General features: G+C 38.4%; 1 protein-coding gene across 2 annotated transcripts in view; it reads left to right on the top strand.

Moving 5' to 3' along the window:
* Positions 1-14,160, top strand: part of rnf152 (ring finger protein 152) — a 54,751-nt gene extending 40,591 nt beyond the window's left edge. Inside the window, exons 2-3 of one of the 2 annotated variants that reach the window (XM_032550794.1) lie at positions 6,951-7,076; positions 12,107-14,160. In XM_032550794.1, the coding sequence (XP_032406685.1) occupies positions 12,222-12,872 (651 nt within the window). In that variant the 5' untranslated portion in view covers positions 6,951-7,076; positions 12,107-12,221 and the 3' untranslated portion in view covers positions 12,873-14,160. The remainder of the gene's footprint in view (positions 1-6,950; positions 7,077-12,106) is intronic. The other variant, XM_032550793.1, reaches the window with a different exon arrangement.
* Positions 14,161-18,073: the final 3,913 nt, after the last annotated feature.

Genomic DNA, 18,073 nt, shown 5'->3' with positions numbered 1-18,073 from the left:
GAAATAAGAACTTGTTAAATAATTTTTAATATTGTTGAAAATGTTCTATCCTACCTGTCTGTCTATCTATAAAAAAGGAGAAGATTTCTTCCAAAAAAACTCAGAAAGTTTGAGATAAATTCAGAAATTTTGCAGATTTATTTTTTGTAAATTTCTGAGTTTGAGAAGTTGACAATTTGCTAGAAAAAAAACACATTTTTAAATTAATTTGAAGACATTTCTAGAAAAAACTGAAATTACTGAGTTTCCAAAGTCAAATATTGTCAACTTTTGGAAATGTTATGAGTTTCAAGTCAAACGTTTTTAACTTTCAGAGCTCAGATATTTCCTTGTTTTTCTAGAAAATTTTGACTTTTCAAACTCAGAAATTTCTGAGATTTATTCAAGAAAAATCTGAGTTTTGTGTCACAAACTTGCTTCTTACTCTTATTTAATTTAGATTAATCTCAAAATTTAGATTTTTTTTTCTAGCAAATTTTTCAACTTTTGAAACTCATAAATTTACAAGTTTTTCAGCAGAATCTACTCTTTTTTTTTTTTTTTCTATCTACAACACGCTGTCGTACCTGAAACAGTTTGAAGACAGTTCTATAAATGTGCCTTCACCTCAGGGATTTTTCCAACCACTCTGGGTCAAATCTTTGACAAAGGAGCGGCGATGCGCCAGCCTCCGTCCCCCGGCAGCTGGCCTGACGTTCTGTATGCGCGCTTCAAGGTGGAGGTTAAGCAGAAGCCGATACATGTGATGAATATCCAATAAAGTGCGTTAGTTATTTATTTATCTCAACCTGGAACGCTTCCCTGCTGAGTTTCATTTTAAGCTTCTGCAGAGGGAGTGAACACTCACAGCTTGTCTATGAGGGGCCGTTTAGGACAAAATTTACGTTTTGTCTCTCACACACTACCAAAAAGTCTCGCATACTCCAAAAAAGTAGCCACGCACACTCCAAAAAATTACGTTTTGTCTCTCACACACTACCAAAAACTCTCACATACTCCAAAAAAGTAGCCACGCACACTCCAAAAAATTACGTTTTGTCTCTCACACACTACCAAAAAGTCTCGCATACTCCAAAAAAATAGCCTCGCACACTCCAAAAAATTACGTTTTGTCCCTCACACACTACCAAAAACTCACGCATACTCCAAAAAAAATAGCCTCGCATACTCAAAAAAATTACGTTTTGTCTCTCACACACTACCAAAAACTCTCGCATACTCAAAAAAATTACATTTTGTCTCTCACACACTACCAAAAACTCACGCATACTCAAAAAAATAGCCACGCATACTCAAAAATTACTCACGCACATTCAAAAAATACTCAAATTGCGTATACACACACTACTAAAATGTCACACACACACACACAAACGTTAACTTTCTCGCTCACATACACTACTATCAGCTCGCTCACATACACTGTACTAACAGCTCGCACATTCACAAACGTTAACTTTCTCGCTCACATACACTGCTAACAGCTCGCGCACACACACCCAAACGTTAACTTTCTCGCTCACATACACTGCTAACAGCTCGCACACACACAGACGTTTATCTCTCACATACACAAGACTAAAGTTGAACACACACACAGTACTAAGACTCGTTTTATGTATGTGTGAGAGCGAGACTTTTTATGAATGTGTGAGAGCGTCACTCTTTATGAATGTGTGAGAGCGAGACTCTTTTTGAATGTGTGAGAGCGACACTCTTTTTGAATGTGTGAGAGTTGTCACGGAAGAGGCGGGGCATAATTTTTGGATCAAACTGCGCATGCGTAGATCCTAAACTATAAGCTTCGATTGTTGACTCACTGTATGTTCTATTACTTAGTATATTTGTGCTTTTAAATATATATAGAACGTTTAACTTTCTTGTAGATTAAATGTGCTATAGAAATAAATGAATCTGATTGATTGATTAAAAATAGCAAAATTGCTGTAGTACAATCTGTCCACTGGGTGCCAGTATTACAGGAATTATTAACCGGCGCCAACTAGTGCCGAAGAAGAAAGAGTTTGCTATACCGAACATGGCTAACTCTAATTCGAAACGAGAGAGAATTGGTCAGGCAGCTGCCATTTTAAACACCATTCTATCTTCTCCGGAGGCAACCAGCACTTTGACAGGCGCATTAAACGATTCAACGACTGCCCGCAGTGCTACAATCTGGCACCCAGTGGACAGATTGTACTACAGCAATTTTGCTATTTTTAATCAATCAATCAGATTCATTTATTTCTATAGCACATTTAATCTACAAGAAAGTTAAACGTTCTATATATATTTAAAAGCACAAATATACTAAGTAATAGAACATACAGTGAGTCAACAATCGAAACTTATAGTTTAGGATCTACGCATGCGCAGTTTGATCCAAAAATTATGCCCCGCCTCTTCCGTGACAACTCTCACACATTCAAAAAGAGTGTCGCTCTCACACATTCAAAAAGATTCTCGCTCTCACACATTCATAAAAAGTCTCGCTCTCACACATACATAAAACGAGTCTTAGTACTGTGTGTGTGTTCAACTTTAGTCTTGTGTATGTGAGAGATAAACGTCTGTGTGTGTGCGAGCTGTTAGCAGTGTATGTGAGCGAGAAAGTTAACGTTTGTGTGTATGTGCGCGAGCTGGTAATAGTGTATGTGAGCGAGAAAGTTAACGTTTGTGTGTATGTGCGCGAGCTGGTAATAGTGTATGTGAGCGAGAAAGTTAACGTTTGTGAATGTGCGAGCTGTTAGTAGTGTGTATGTGAGCGAGCTGATAGTAGTGTATGTGAGCGAGAAAGTTAACGTTTGTGTGTGTGTGTGTGTGTGACATTTTAGTAGTGTGTGTATACGCAATTTGAGTATTTTTTGAATGTGCGTGAGTAATTTTTGAGTGTGCGTGGCTATTTTTTTGAGTATGCGTGAGTTTTTGGTAGTGTGTGAGAGACAAAATGTAATTTTTTTGAGTATGCGAGAGTTTTTGGTAGTGTGTGAGAGACAAAACGTAATTTTTTTGAGTATGCGAGGCTATTTTTTTGGAGTATGCGTGAGTTTTTGGTAGTGTGTGAGGGACAAAACGTAATTTTTTGGAGTGTGCGAGGCTATTTTTTTGGAGTATGCGTGAGTTTTTGGTAGTGTGTGAGGGACAAAACGTAATTTTTTTGAGTATGCGAGACTTTTTGGTAGTGTGTGAGAGACAAAACGTAAATTTTGTCCTAAACGGCCCCTCATACTTGTCCTGCTGTGCATCTTGATGATGTGGAAAATATTCCCATAGTCACAGGAAGTGAGGTCGTGATGCATTTACTGCCTTCGCAAAAAAATAAATAAAAAAAAGCAGCATTGGGTTTGATTGAAGAGTTTAGTTTCCGACGTGCTGAAGTGTTGGCGCTGCCTGGGAATTTATATAGTTCTCATTTCTGTGGTTGGGTTATGACAGAGTATTAGGGCGATTCCAGATAGAACAGAAAAGGAGTAAATTTGAAAAATCAAACATTTGCTCAAAAAAACATGGAAATTTTGATGTTAATCTCAGAAGTTAAAAAAAACAACTAGGAAATTTCAGAGTTTCAAAGGTCAACAAATTTTTACTTTTTTAAGTTTTTTTCTAGAAAATTTCACATTTTTTTACTTTTGAAACTCAGTTCTCTCTAAAGAAATTCCTAAAATTAATCTCAAAATTTCTGAGTTTTTTTCTAGCAAACGTTTGACTCGACTAAAATATAGAAATTTCCTTTTTTTCCAGGAAATTCTGAAACTAATCTCAAAATTTTTGTTTTTGTTCTATTATTATTATTTTTTTTTTTACTTTTTTAACTGAGAAACTTTTTCTTCTTCAAAATTTTTTTGTTCTGGTAATCTTTTGACTTTTTGAATTCCGAATGTTGTTTTTCTTGGATATTTTTAAGATTAATTTAGAAGTTTCTGACTTTTTTCCTGCAAATTTTTGACTTTTTAAAACTCCAAAAAATTACTTGTGTTTCTAAAAAAAAAAAAAAAAAACCTGCTGGGATTAATCTCAAAATGTTTGAGTTTTTGGCATACGTTTTTTCCTATCTGAATTGACCATCATAATTACTTTACACAGCGTGTTTCGGAAGTGTTCAGATATTGCCATCCCTGCTGGTTAGTCATGTGGACTCCATTAAATCTTCAGCTCTTTATTAAGGGATTTTCACGTGTTGATGTGTAATCTCATCTTCTTCTTCTCTCATAAAGTTACGGCTGTAAGTTTTGTCATTTTGAAACGTTGTAAGAAACAAACCCAAGATGGCCGTCCAGTGTGTTTCTAAGGCGATGAGGCTGAATGCATTTCTGCATTAAGAGGTAGATTTTTGCTCATCGCCGCCACAGCGACGCATCCTGTGTTGGTGTGTCAGAACCGCAGATGGAGCCGCAGAATGAGGCCTGTGCAGCCGACCACTGCAGGACACATTATGGCAATTTCCAGCTTGACAAGCCAACGAGTGTCAGCCCTGACACGATGCGCCTCTCCCCGGTTTCCACCTCCCATGGTGCAACAGGAAACTACATCAACTCCTGGAATACGCGTCTCTTGGCGTGCTTTTCTTACTTCCTACTTGATAAATCAAATATTTGGCAACAAAAAACGTTTTGGGCTTCCAAAGCAAACCATCTCCAACTGGTTTGATTCCAGTTCGTAATATAAATACCTTTTCATTGATGAAAATTGATATTTACTATGACTGCAACAAAACAATTATTTTTATAATTGTAATCTAGTAAAACATTGTGCCAATAAATAAAGATGATTTTGAGGGTGATTGTGAGTTAATGGAGCCAAATTGCAGCATTAATTTAAGACAATTTCTGCATGAACGTCCCTCTGTTTATGCCTTTTATACATTTAGTTCTTTTCATCTTTTATTTTTCTCTTCAAAAATCAGCCTAGGAGCTTACTGTTTTGCTATGTTTTATAAATGGGTCTAATGTGAGAAAATCACATTTTTTTGTTAATTCAGTCAGTAAAATGTTATATTTTTTCTAAGCACAAGTTTTTAATAAGAAATTAAATGTTAGATCAGTCAACTTTAAATTAACTCATTAATTGATATAAACCATGAAATGCAACATTTCTGAAGAACAGTTTGATCTTTTTCCGTGAAACATCCAGTTGATCCGGTTTTATTTTAGGTTCTGCATGGCTGCTTCAGCTGTTAGACACTTTAAAGGAGTTTTATCTCCAGTCCAGATGGAGATATCTGGGTGAGGAGGTCACCACGCCATCTTTGTGCCTCTGTGGAGGAAGCTGTGTTTTGGTTTCCTGACCTATTTATCTTCATGCAAAAATCCCACCAGCTCAACCAAGTCAGGCGGAGACGGGAGAATAAAAGGAAATAAAAGCAAACGGAGATGAATCGCTCACTAAAACCAACTCTTACAGCAGTCAGAATCCATTTATCTGTCATGTGAGCATGAGCTGCTGTAAATCACTTTCAGCTGCTGAGGTTTACGATTCCATTTTGTGAAATATTATTGTGTTTCCTCCGCCGCGGATCAGGTGAGAATAAAGGACGACGGAGGTGAAAAGGAGAAGTGAGCGCTTCTGTCTGTGAATGCAAATCTGGACTCAGTGCAGATAAATCAGCTGGTCAGATAATGTAGAACTGGATGAAATCGGCTTATCGCGGCTGGCATTTATCAATATTTATGCTGGCAGGAGGGTCGCGGCAAGGACAACGTACCGTTTTCTTAGAGAGAAGAGAAAATATACTTTATTCTCTCAGCTTCTGACCTCCAGAAAACTCTCTGGGGATTGTTTGTGCAGGAGTAAAACATTAAATTTCAGTCATAAAATGTGTTTTTTATTGGCAACCCAGTACAAAATCAATCAAGAATAATCTTCTTCTAAAAACTTTAAAAAATCAATTTTATCCAGAGAGACAAAAAATCTCCCTCGCCGACCGATGTGGCGCAAAAAAATTCAAATTTTTTTTTCATACAAGATAAGATTTTTCTCACTTTCTTTAAACGACAAATAGAGGAAATATTTTCCAAAAAGTGGCTTTTATTTCAATCACTCCTTCTATGAGTTGCACTACAGATTTTTATCGAATAGAGTCATAGTGTAAGCAGAAAAACATCTAAAATGATGAGACGAAAGCTTGGTTATCGGGATCTGACATGAGACATAGACTAGTTTAAAAGTCCTGCTACTGATAATAATTTGATGCTGACGTGTTAAGATCAAGTTCATCAAAAAATTCCTTAGTTTTCTAGCAAATTTCAAACTTTTAAAACTCAGAAATGTTCTTGTTTCTAAAAAAAAGTTGAAAGATTAATTTCAAAATTTCTGTTTTTTTTATAGAAAATTTTGGACTTCTCAAACTCAAAGTTTTTTGCTGAAAATGCATGAGATTAATTTTTAAACTTCTAAGGGCTTCTTGCAAACTTTTGGTTTTTGAAACTCAATTGAAAAGTAGAAAATATGCTAGGAATAACAAAAACAATGTTTTTTAGATTATGCAAAGAAATATTCCTGAAAAAACGTTTCTAGTTTCTAAAGTGAGAATTTTTCCACTTTTGGAAGTCTTTTTCTAGAAATTCTGGAGAGTAATCTCAACATTTCAAATATTTTTAGAAGATTTTTTATGTTACTCTCAAAATTTGTGTTTTTTTCTAACAATTATTTGGCTTTTCAAACTCAGAAATGTCCTTGTTTTTGTTTTATGGCAGAAATGTACTCCTCCTTATTTTTCCTACCTATAATGGCCATGATACGCCGTCGTAAGACACACATCCATAACGAAGTTGCACATGTGAAGCTGCATCCCTCTGTGCGTCACCGCCGCTCTGACATTTCACCGGTTCAAACCACCCGAGGGTTCCCGCATGAAAACAATCTTCTGCTTCGTGCTGCTTCCAGCTATGTTATTATGTCAGCCGTGTGGAGTTGGATGTGCGGTTATTTTTACCTCCTGTCCGTGTCCTCAGGTGTGCGGCGCTTCCCGGTGGATCAGACGCGTTACGGCTGCTGCTCGGTCACTCTTCGTCCTCTAGCTACAAAAGCAGAAGCTTTCACACAAACTGCTTGAAAGACTGGAAAACTTTCCCTCAGACGTTTGTTTCTCTGGATATTTCTGTGTTTGTGTCTACAGTTGGTGGGTGTGAGAGAAAGTGGGTCAGCCAGCTCGCCCTGGTTACTGCTCAGTTGAACCGATAAATCATATCATTATGCTGCAGATGGAGTTGGTCCTCGCTGTTGTTTTACGACCTCGGAAATGTTTCTAAAAAAACTAGAAAAAGGAAAAAGGTTTTTCTCCATTTATCTGAACGACGACGTGTAAAAACTGTTGCTAAAATGACCAAATACAGCTAAAACCAACAGAAGATGCTCAAGCCTTGTAGCTTGAGCAGCTTTGTAACCTTGTATTGATTTTTTTTTTACAGAAACTCAGTTCATGAAAAACGTTTTTTAACTAAATTATTTGTAATAGTGGAATTGAATTATTTTCCATTTAATAGTTTAAATGGACAGTTTAATAGTTAGGGGAACTATTGTGCCAAATTCACATTCTTCATCCATCCATTCATTTTCTAACACCCTTGTCCCTAATGGGGTCAGGAGGAGCTGCTGCCTCTCCAGCTAACGTTCCGGGCGAGAGGCGGGGTCACCTGGACAGGTCGCCAGTCTGTCGCAGGGCAACACAGAGACAGACAGAACACACAACCACACACTTGCACCTAGGGAGAATTTAGAAAGACCAATTAACCTAACAGTCATGTTTTTGGACCGTGGAGGAATCCGGAGAACCCAGAGAGAACCCACCATGGACAGGAAGAACATGCAAACTCCATGGACAAACTCCGGGAATCGAACCCAGGACCTTCTTGCTGCAAGGCAACAGTGCTACCAACTGCACCACTATGCAGCCCATTCACCTTCTTCATGTTTTATTATTCCATTTGGGTCTCGGCAACAACACCCAAACGTTTTTAGTAATAACTTAATGTTTTTTGTTGTCTGGAAAATGAGCTGTTTTAAAAACCTCTGGCTTGTTAAGGCACATTCAAAGGGCACAGCCGTTACCCAGCAACCTAAACAGAGTTCCGCCCATTACCTAGCAACCTAAACAGAGTTCCGCCCGTTACCTAGCAACCTAAACAGAGTTCCGCCCGTTACCTAGCAACTCAAGGAGCTCCTGCATCTTTGGTCAGCTGGTTTTACCGCTGTATGTGCCATACAATGGCTTCTGGAGAGGACAAGTGTAGAAACCACTTGCTGCATTCTTGTTGGTTATGCAGGTGGCTCCACTAATGCTTTTCAAAGATATATGGTTGCATAATTACACATTTATTTAAGCTATTATCTACTAAATTTACCTTTGGGATCAATAATCATTAGAGTTTGTTTATTTTTGAATTTATATTTAATCTGTTTTCAGCCATTTTTACCTGGTTGAGTTGGGGGCGTGGCTTATTTGGATTTAAAGTGACAAGATGCCCTTTTAAAGCGTATTCCGAAAGGAGCAGACTAAATTCTCATTATCTAAGAATGATTTTGTGCAAAACTTTGTAATGAACATGTTTTGTATAGACCATAAACCTATCCTGACCTGTTCAGAGAAGCATATGTCATTTTTAACATAATTTACCTCATATTGTTGGTATTGGCGTTCATAAATCAGGTATTTTAGCTTCTGTTTTATCTTTAACGTGTAGAAAACGTGTGGCTGAGGCAGAAAAAGGAAGTAAGTCACTTGAAAAATTATAAGTGTGAAGATTTTGTGTAGAGGAAGAAAGGATTCTTAGTCAAAACGGAGCAGCAGAGTGTATGGGAATACTGGGCCACAAAGCTTTTTAGTCAGATCAAAGCTAATCCATATCTGTGGGGAGAGGACTTGGTAAAACCCTCAACTGTCAGTGGGAATCCTCTGCCTTCCTCTCCATCTGTCCCATCTTCCTCAGTGCTCCGTGAAACCGGACTTTTCAGCACCTTTTCTCTACTTTGAGCCGGTGTGGAGAAACTAGGTCAGCCATGGAGGAAGAAGTGAGCGGTCTGGCCTCCAGACTCGGTTAAGGAGGGAGTGTTTTGCCTCCAGGGAGGCAGAGGATGGAGAGGCTTGAGCAGCTGGAGTCGATGACACTCACGAGGTATTGACCTGGCAAACCTAACGAGGATCCGCTCAACACTTGGTGCTGAAGTAAAGTCTTTACTGGCTGCAGGCATCATGGCTCCTATTTAACACAGAGGTTCATTCCCACCAGCCGTCTTTAGTCCACTTTAATCCGACTCTAGAAGGTCCGGTTTGTTTGTTGAGGTGTGAATGTGCAATCATACCAAAAGATTGAACTCTGGTCTGCCTACGAACTTCATCTTAGTTTGTTTAATGTGAACTCTGGTGCGGTTCGAATGCATATCTGAACGCCAAGCAGACCGGATACCGCTCCAAAAACAGGAAGTGGATTACAGCGCAGGGCATTCTGGGTAAATACGACCAAAACAAACTAGTCTAGCTTTAGCTGGAGAAAAAGACAAACGAGAAATCCTACAAAATCTGAAGTTGCACTCATGTTGGCTTTGGAGGTTTTTGTGTTGTTTCCTTTGGTGGTTCTTGGTACAGCGCCCCCACAGGCAAGGAGGGGAACAGGTTTTTCAAAGGGTTTGGTTTACTGAGCCAGTGTGGGAAAGAAAACCACAGCAGATGAAAATGTAACAAATGGTGCTATTTGTTTTCACCAATGGAACAGAATCTAGGTTTGAAAACACCCTAAAACTGAATCATAAAGTCAAAACTCTCTTTATTTGTCAGCTATATGTCTCAATTTTGGAGCAATATTTAAAAAATATGTTTTCAGAAAACCCAAAAAAGTACATTAAAAGCTACTATGTTATAACATTTAAACACATTGTGAACTACTTCTCAGTTCTTTGCTCCTAAAACAGTTGTAAATGGCATAAGGAGGAGCATTGTTGTGATTACTTCCTAGACGTTTCACACAGAACAGGAGCTTCTTAAAGAGACAAAAACTAATCATGTTTAATTTTTACAGTATTTTTATAATGACTGAAGGTGAAATAGTTACTAGATTGTGATATAAAGTGACCCTCTGTGTCTGGAAAATACATAATGTCGCCCCTTTAAGAGAGAGAGAGACTTAACTAATCTGAAGCAATGTTGGAAAGAAAAGCGGGCTAAAATTCATTATGTCTTCTTGTATCCATGCACAGCTTTTCCATTTTGCTCTTATGTTTGTCTAATAAATTATTATGAAATGTGAGATGGTATACTTTCTTTCTATACTGAAATTCTTTATATTCAGAGAGGATTTGAGTAGATATTTGATGTTTTTTTCTGGTCCTGTTATGTTTTTCCATCCAAGGTCGAGTTTGATCTGCACTTTAATGAACCTCGCCAGCAGGACTGAATGATCTGCTCTGAACATGTTTGATGTGAAACCTCTTCTTATCTCTCTCCTGCTGCATCGGTGTCCCTACGGGGCGCCACGAGAGCTGTAATTACCTGAGATCTTGTTTCTGATAAGGGACACCGACGCTCAGTATTGCGAGACAATCAGTGGTCACCTTTTTCTATTTCTATCATCGTTTCTCTCCATCTCACTTCGTCCTCTCCCGCTTTTTACGCCTGAAGGGACAGCGTCTCTGTCGTGATGGCAGCGTAGAAAAAAAAGAGAGAGGAAAATCTACTCGTTTTCCTTCCTTTTTTTCCTCCTCAGCAGTTTTCATACTTGAAAATTTGGGCAAAGAAACAAAACGTAAAGGCGGCTTGGCCCTGTTTGGTATTCAATGTTTCTACGGTGGTATTTTGACAGGGCTTAATCATCTGTAAAAACAAACTATGGCCGCTTCCGTATGAATTAACGCTGAGGACGTGATTATGCAAGAAGAGTCGGATGTGGACGGAGGGGTTCCTGGAGTGTGTGGCCTAAAGGAGAAAAAGGAAACAGCCACAGTCGAGACAAATACCGAAGGATCGTATGAGTACACTGCTGCTGCAGTCACCTGCTGGATGATACATACAGTACATTGTCTGCATCATTCACAAGAATGCCAGTTGTTTCTCATATCTAAATATAGGGCTGCAACTAACAGTTATTTTAGAAAATAGCTTTTCTATCAATTATTCTAGCGATTAATCGGATACAAATCTGCCATGTTTTTGTGTCTTGGATTAACCAATTAATTGGGTATCAGGAAAGTTCTTAATATGAAATTTCTTTTTACATAATTTGAACCGGGTGAAGCCAAGACTGAAACTTGAGGAGTTTTGTGTAGAACAGATGTACAGGCTTTTTTCTTTCTCTTTTTTTTATTTTTATTTAAATGCAAATTGTATTTATTGTTCAGTTTTGGATTCATTGCTGCTCTAATTGTGTGGTTCTTTCTGCAAATCTTTTACATCTTTTAATCTGCAACTAACAATTATTTTAGTAGTTGATTTTTCTGCCAATTATTTTGGCAATTAATCTATTAATCGGTTATTCTGACAATTAATTGATTAATCGGATACCAATTTGGCACTTTCTGCACATTTTTTGCCTGTTTTATACAATATTAGAAATACATGAGGAGATGCAAAAAAACAAGTAATTGAATTTCTTTTTTAAATGAGAAAATAAACATTTTATTCCATAAATTGCAATAACATTGCATTCTTTTAGCAAACTCTGGATTATTTGTCACAGAAAAATTCATCTGCAGCTAAAAAAACGGTCAAGCATCAGAACAAAAAGCTCAGCCCTTTTTGCTTGACTTAACGGCAGTACAGCGTAGGACTGATCTGTTAATTGTTTTAGATTAACTGGTGTATAATTAAATTGCAGTAAGTGCTTAATAGGAGTTTTTTTTGGGGGGGGGAGGGGGGGTTAAACATAATTTGAAGTTAATTTTAAGGTAAAATTGCCACTTGTAGAGTTTTGAATAGAGCCGATTTACAAAGATTTTTTAAAATCTTAAATTCAAAATGCAAAAACAATAAATCATTCAAATGAAAATTATTGAACTAATTTTAATTCATCATGCGATTAATTGATTTCTTTCTTATTACAACAGGTCTTGTCTTGTGATTGAGAAAGGCTTTCATTTTACATGCAGTTTCTAAAGACTGGTCTTTCTTCTTCTGTTGCAGATGGAACATTTCGCCAACTGAAGGGTTTTGACGACAGTGAAGTTGAGGACAGTGTTGGATTGCAAAACATCACAACCTGCTCTGCATTGAGACTAACCAAGCTACTGGCTGCTGGATGCACCTTTCCAACATGGAGACTCTTTCCCAGGACTCCATTCTGGAATGCCAGATCTGCTTTAACTACTACAGCCCCCGGCGGCGGCCCAAACTCCTGGACTGCAGGCACACCTGCTGCTCCGTGTGCCTGACCCAGATGCGCAGCACCCAGAAGGAGATCCGCTGCCCTTGGTGCCGCGGCGTCACCAAGCTTCCCCCCGGCCTGTCCGTCTCCCAGCTGCCAGACGACCCGGACATCATCACTGTCATCGCTATACCTCATGCCTCGGAGCATACGCCTGTCTTCATCCGCCTCCCTAGCAATGGTTGCTACATGTTGCCGTTGCCGGTCACCAAGGAGCGGGCGCTCGGCCTGCCGGGAGACCTGGGTTGCCGCTTTCTTCCTGGCGGCCAGCAGAAGGGCGTGACGGTGGTGACCGTGGCCGAACAGCAGCCTCTGGGCCTGGCGATGGGCCTGGAGAGCGTCGGGCTGGACGGCAGCGAAGGTGAGAGGAGAGTTCCCGGCCCTGTTGGAGGAGGAAAGGGTTCCACATGGTCCGGCGTTTGCACGGTTATTTTGGTGGCGTGTGTGCTGCTGTTCCTGTTGGGAATCGTGCTGCACAACATGTCCTGCATCTCCAAACGCTTCACTGTTATCTCCTGCGGCTGAGGGAGGTCGATTTCACCTCCTGCGGACCTCCGCCCCTTCCTCAGTGGCCCAAACTCTTCTGAGGAGTGGAGACATTGCTTAACATCACAGGAAAACCCGGCAACGACGGAGCAAAGGGGAGTAGTACTGATGAGGGAACAACGAAAAGGAGATTTACAAACAGTCTGTCAGCATTGTTTTTTGTTTTCAATTATGAAAACTGAAAATGGATATTTTCCACCAGCTGTGTGTTGGTTCTAAAAACTGCTACATCTTTGTGTTTTCTTCAAGAACGTTCTGAAAGTCACCGTGGATCTGTTTTTAGACAGCTGATTGTGTTTTCCTAGAGTGACGTAGACATCCATTACACTCGAAGTGACTGGAACGCCTGTTTGCTCTGTGGTTTGTAAAAGTTCATCAGTTATCTGTGTTTTTATTAGCCATATTGAGGCTTTGAGCGCTGTGTCTTAAAGGTGACCTATAATGCTTGCTTGAACAGGTTAGGATAGGTCTATGGTCTGTACAAAATATGTTTGTTACTTTTGTTTGCACAAAGTCATTCTTAGATGATGAGATTTTAGTCTATTTTGAGCTCCTTTCATAATGAGCTGTTTTAGGGCATCTTGTCACTTTAAATCCAAATAAGCTCCTGCTGGCCACGCCCCCCAACTCAACATTTACAGTCACACAAGAAAATGGCTGCAAACAGATGCGCAATTATACAACCGTACATATTTGAAAAGCAAAAGTGGAGCCTCCTGCACAACCAATAATAATGCAGCAAGTGGTTTCTGGTTGGCAAGTCAACAACTAAACATTGCCTTTTCCAACAGCCATTGTACTGATACAGTGATAAAACCAGCTGACCAAACATCCTGGAGCCCAGCTTGGTTTGTGACGTTAAACATTTCAAAATGGTTAATTTTCCAAACACCAAAAAACATCAACTTGGGATTTTTTAAGCACTTGTGCTGTTTTAGAAGCAATTGAGACCCACATAAAAGAGAAAAGCATGCAAAATGGAAATTTTGCTTAATGGGTCCCCTTTAAACTCCAGAACCTGGACTGTTCTCTGATTCGGTGGGAATCAACATCCACACCTTCCCATTTGATTTTCTTTTTTTTTCCTGTTAAAGACCCTGTATAGGCTGAATTGTTGAGCAGTATATTGTACAGCTGAACTATACACAGCTAGCTCTGACATGCTTTAGGATTGTAAAAGTGTGAAATTTTGTTTAAATCAGCAAATAGAAGTTTTTTATTGCTTTACTTATATTTTAATTAAAAACATTTGTTTGTTCAAGCCTCATAAATCTCAATGTTTTTTGTGTGTATTGAGTTTTGGCTTTTAGGTTGCACCAAACAAGCAGTTTAATCCTTGAGAGCTACTATCCTTCAACCTTTGGATTCTTCTTATCTGTAAAACCTTGCATTCTCTGGCATCAGTCAATTATTTCCAGTTTTTATCTAACAGAAATCCTATTTTTCACAGCTGACTGAACTTAATAACTCACTCCTTTTCTTTGTTTATCCTCAAGAATCTCTTTTTCCTTCAAATCTTTATGGATTTATTGTCACGGAGGTAATTAACATTCCTCAGGGCCAATTGCAGCCAGCTTTTCTGCAGCATGCCACTTCGGTTAACTACAGCCAGCAGCAGCAGCGCTTGTTAATGAAGAGCTCCACATGCTTGGTGTTTATTTCTTTACTCTAAGGATCATTGAAGGGTTTTGTTTATCTCCAAGTGCCTAAAGACTGGACAAAATTTCTAAGATTTTCACTTTGCCTTTCATTTTCATTGTAGATGAATACTTACATCACACTGAAATTATCAAGCAGCTTTTAGTTCTACTTTATAGCCCATTGAGCTAATTTAATGAAAAGTTATAGTTTTTGTTTTACACAAATGTAAAAACTCACACCATCCAAAATGAAGGAGAAATCAGAAAATAATTTATGAAAACAAACTAGCTCACATTCACACTGACAAAAGTTACCGCCTCCAGCTGGTGCTAATCACCGCTAAGCTGGATGTGAAAGCACTGGTTGCCAGACTTAACATTTAAATATGTAAATCTGCATTTTCAGAATGTTGATGGAGGAGTTCCTGGAGTTTCCTGTTGCTTTGGTTTAAGTGACATTATTGATTTTTAGGTTTTTGTTTTTTTTACAGCTGATGTTTGAAAAATCATTTGTGAAAAATGTGAACAGCAAAACAAAGTTGTAGCTTACTTTCATGCTTTACAAGAAGGCAACAAATTCTTTTAGTGTAGGCCATCATTTTGGATGGTATTAGAAACTAAGCCAAATTTAGAGAACAAAGTCATTTGAATATACAGTACACACACAGTATACACACAGTTGTGTCCAAACGTTTGGTCTGTACTGTAGTTGAAACCAGAAGTTTACATACACCAGGGGTTCCCAAACTTCTGCAGGCCATGGCCCAAACAGCATTAGCTTCTGGCCGGGGAACCTCTTACAAGACCCACAAATGCTGCAAAATATGTAAAGAAACAATTTTTTCTCGCTTTTATTCACTATTTTAATCATTTTTGCATTTGTTTAGCATGAATGCTGCCTCATACCGTCTGATTTTAATTGGATATGAGGTCTTTTCCTCACCCATGTTGCACTTGTCCTAGCTTGAGGAGCAAAGTAGCTTAGCAGCCAATCAGAAACATGAGCATGCTAAAAAACATTTAAAGAAATTATTTTAACTTACATTTTGTAATAATAATTGAAGAACAGATTAGAGTTTATGATTTAATTTAATTCAGTTTATCTTTATAGCACCAATACTGAACCAGCTGCTACAAAAAGGCTGGAAGAGAGTCTGGAGGTAATTTTACTTTCTAATATTCTGATTTATTTTCTACCATCCCATCCTCAGAGTCAAATGTAGCTCGCTGCAGTTTCCCAGACCTCACTTTCACTGTAGATCATTTGCATTTCTCCCATATTAGAGCTATAAAATTCTTTTTTTTCCCCCATATCTCTGACACACAGCATTACTGTAAATGCTTTTCAGAGGAGCTGTTTTCCTGTGTCACTGTTATATGAGCTCTGCTGAGGATGTATCCTGGATTTTCCACATAAGCTGAGCAGAGGTTGTCATCCCGTTAAGCCCGGCAGAAGATCAGACTGCTTCCTCGTGCTGCGGAAGGGGAAGAGAGTTAAAAACAGTGATGGTTCCTATTTGTAGGAGGCAGTGTGCAACTGAGTGAATAAATAGGTATATCAATTTTTCAGTGAACAGCCGCACAGTGTTTCTGACAACTTAAAACCTAAATATTTGAAAAGATTAGAGGGAAGCGTTGTGTGTTAACTAGAACTGTGATGTGTCAGGACAGGGAACCTATTTCAAAACTGTTTCAAAGGAGTCTGAACTCGTGACTTAAGCTGCTTTAACAAGAACATTGTGTTTATTAAAGGTTAGTTTCCAGACTCAGGCTAGAGAGTTTCTTTCAAGCCAGGTATATGAGTTTTAAAGGGTATTTGTGAACCTTATTCTGAAAGTACAAGTTAAAAGTTCTTTCGGATGTGTATTAATTCTGAGTACTGCAAAATTATTCTCAGTTACAAGGCAACTATGAAGGAATAACATATAAAAGAATGAAATCAATGCCATAAAGACCACAAATACAGAAAATGTTGAACCACTTGTTGCTTTGGTGATTCCACTATGTTGAGAAGAACAAACAAAACAGACACAAATCAATGTCTCAAACAAACAGTTGCTGTTTGAAAACCAAAAATCATTTTTAAAAAAATCTCAGGCTGTTGTGTGCCGGACCCTCTGGTTGCCATATACAGTCATTTTTACATTTCTTTACCATTTTATAGGTAAACGAAGAATGCTCAATTCCACCTTTGAAAGAAAAATTTTGTGCTGATATGATGGGAGTGAATTGTAGTTTGTGTTAGAGATCTCTGCACTCTGGTGGGATTTGAAAGAAAACAGAATCTGTTAAACCAGAGAGATGTGCACTGGGTGAAAACAGAGAGAAATGCTTACGTTTTGATATGTAAATTGTCTCTGTGGAGGAGAAACTGTGAACATGAAAGTGGTTTAATCAAAAAGGTTTCTGGATATTTCACAGGGTTGAAAACTAGTGTGACAACATCAACTTCTGAGAGAAAAAAAGACAGAAAACCTACAGTGGGATTGTGTAAAAGCAATAAAAGTTATTTAAATACTAGTTTATTCTAGTAAAGTCCAACTTTCTATAACTTTCTAAAACTTTAAATGGTGTTTCCACTTCAAAGTGTGGCTGAGCTATGGATCTTCAAAGAGGGCTGTGTTTTTTTGTCTGCTATTACTAAAAACCCTTTGCAATACATGGGCTAATTCACGTTTATGTTTTAAAATTTCATAAACAATGCAGAATGGATCAATAATGCACATTACAGAGCACCATTTCCTATCGAGCAACATGTTCTGATGGGTTTTGTTGTTTGTTCTCCATTGTTATGAAGAGAAGCAAACCAACAATCAGCATCTAGACGAGGAGTTTGAATTATAAAAATGCCAAAAAGCATCCAAAATAGCTTTTCTGTTGGCCACAGAAATAATTATTTTTCTGTGTTTGTGCAACCATTTCTGTTTCACAAACTGAATGCAATCAAACTGAAAAATTGCAACTTCAGAAAAATGACCCCCAATCTCTGCAGCTGCTAAATGTGAAAGATGTGGAAAAAGCAATTTTGGTGCTTCAGGTGTGGATATAATGACAGGTTAATTAGTCTGCGTGTGTGAGGTTCTTGTATTTGTTCACCTGCAACCCTCAGTAACTGATGGTTGGGGTTGTGGGGTTGGCAGAGTATGAAGGAGCTCGTTTCCATCCTGACAGCATGCCAATCTCTGTTTATGAGAGGTTTGCATGTTCAAAAATTTCCATCAGACCAGAGGAAATTAGAAAATCTTTCCTCCATAACTTGAAGGAAAAATGACAGAAATTTGTTTGGAATAGGTTGAACTGTAGCCTGAACAGTAACACAAAAGCTGTAAGTTATTTCAGCACCTAGCTGGATACTCTCGTGGATTTTAATGTTTTATTTATGGACCCTTGCTAAAGAGGTGTTTAAAAGTCCACACTGCTAAAATGGCAACAGTTTCAAGCATTTATTCAAACACTATTGGGAGCAAGATGACCATTTCTTGAAAAGACATTTCTCCAACTAACCATTCTTTCAGACAACCTACCAACCAACCAACCAAT

This window comes from Xiphophorus hellerii, chromosome 21 (assembly GCF_003331165.1).
Source record: "Xiphophorus hellerii strain 12219 chromosome 21, Xiphophorus_hellerii-4.1, whole genome shotgun sequence".
Classification (NCBI taxonomy): Eukaryota; Metazoa; Chordata; class Actinopteri; order Cyprinodontiformes; family Poeciliidae; genus Xiphophorus; species Xiphophorus hellerii.
The sequence above is the reverse complement of the archived record's forward strand: the minus strand, read 5'-3'. Positions and strand labels throughout refer to the sequence as shown.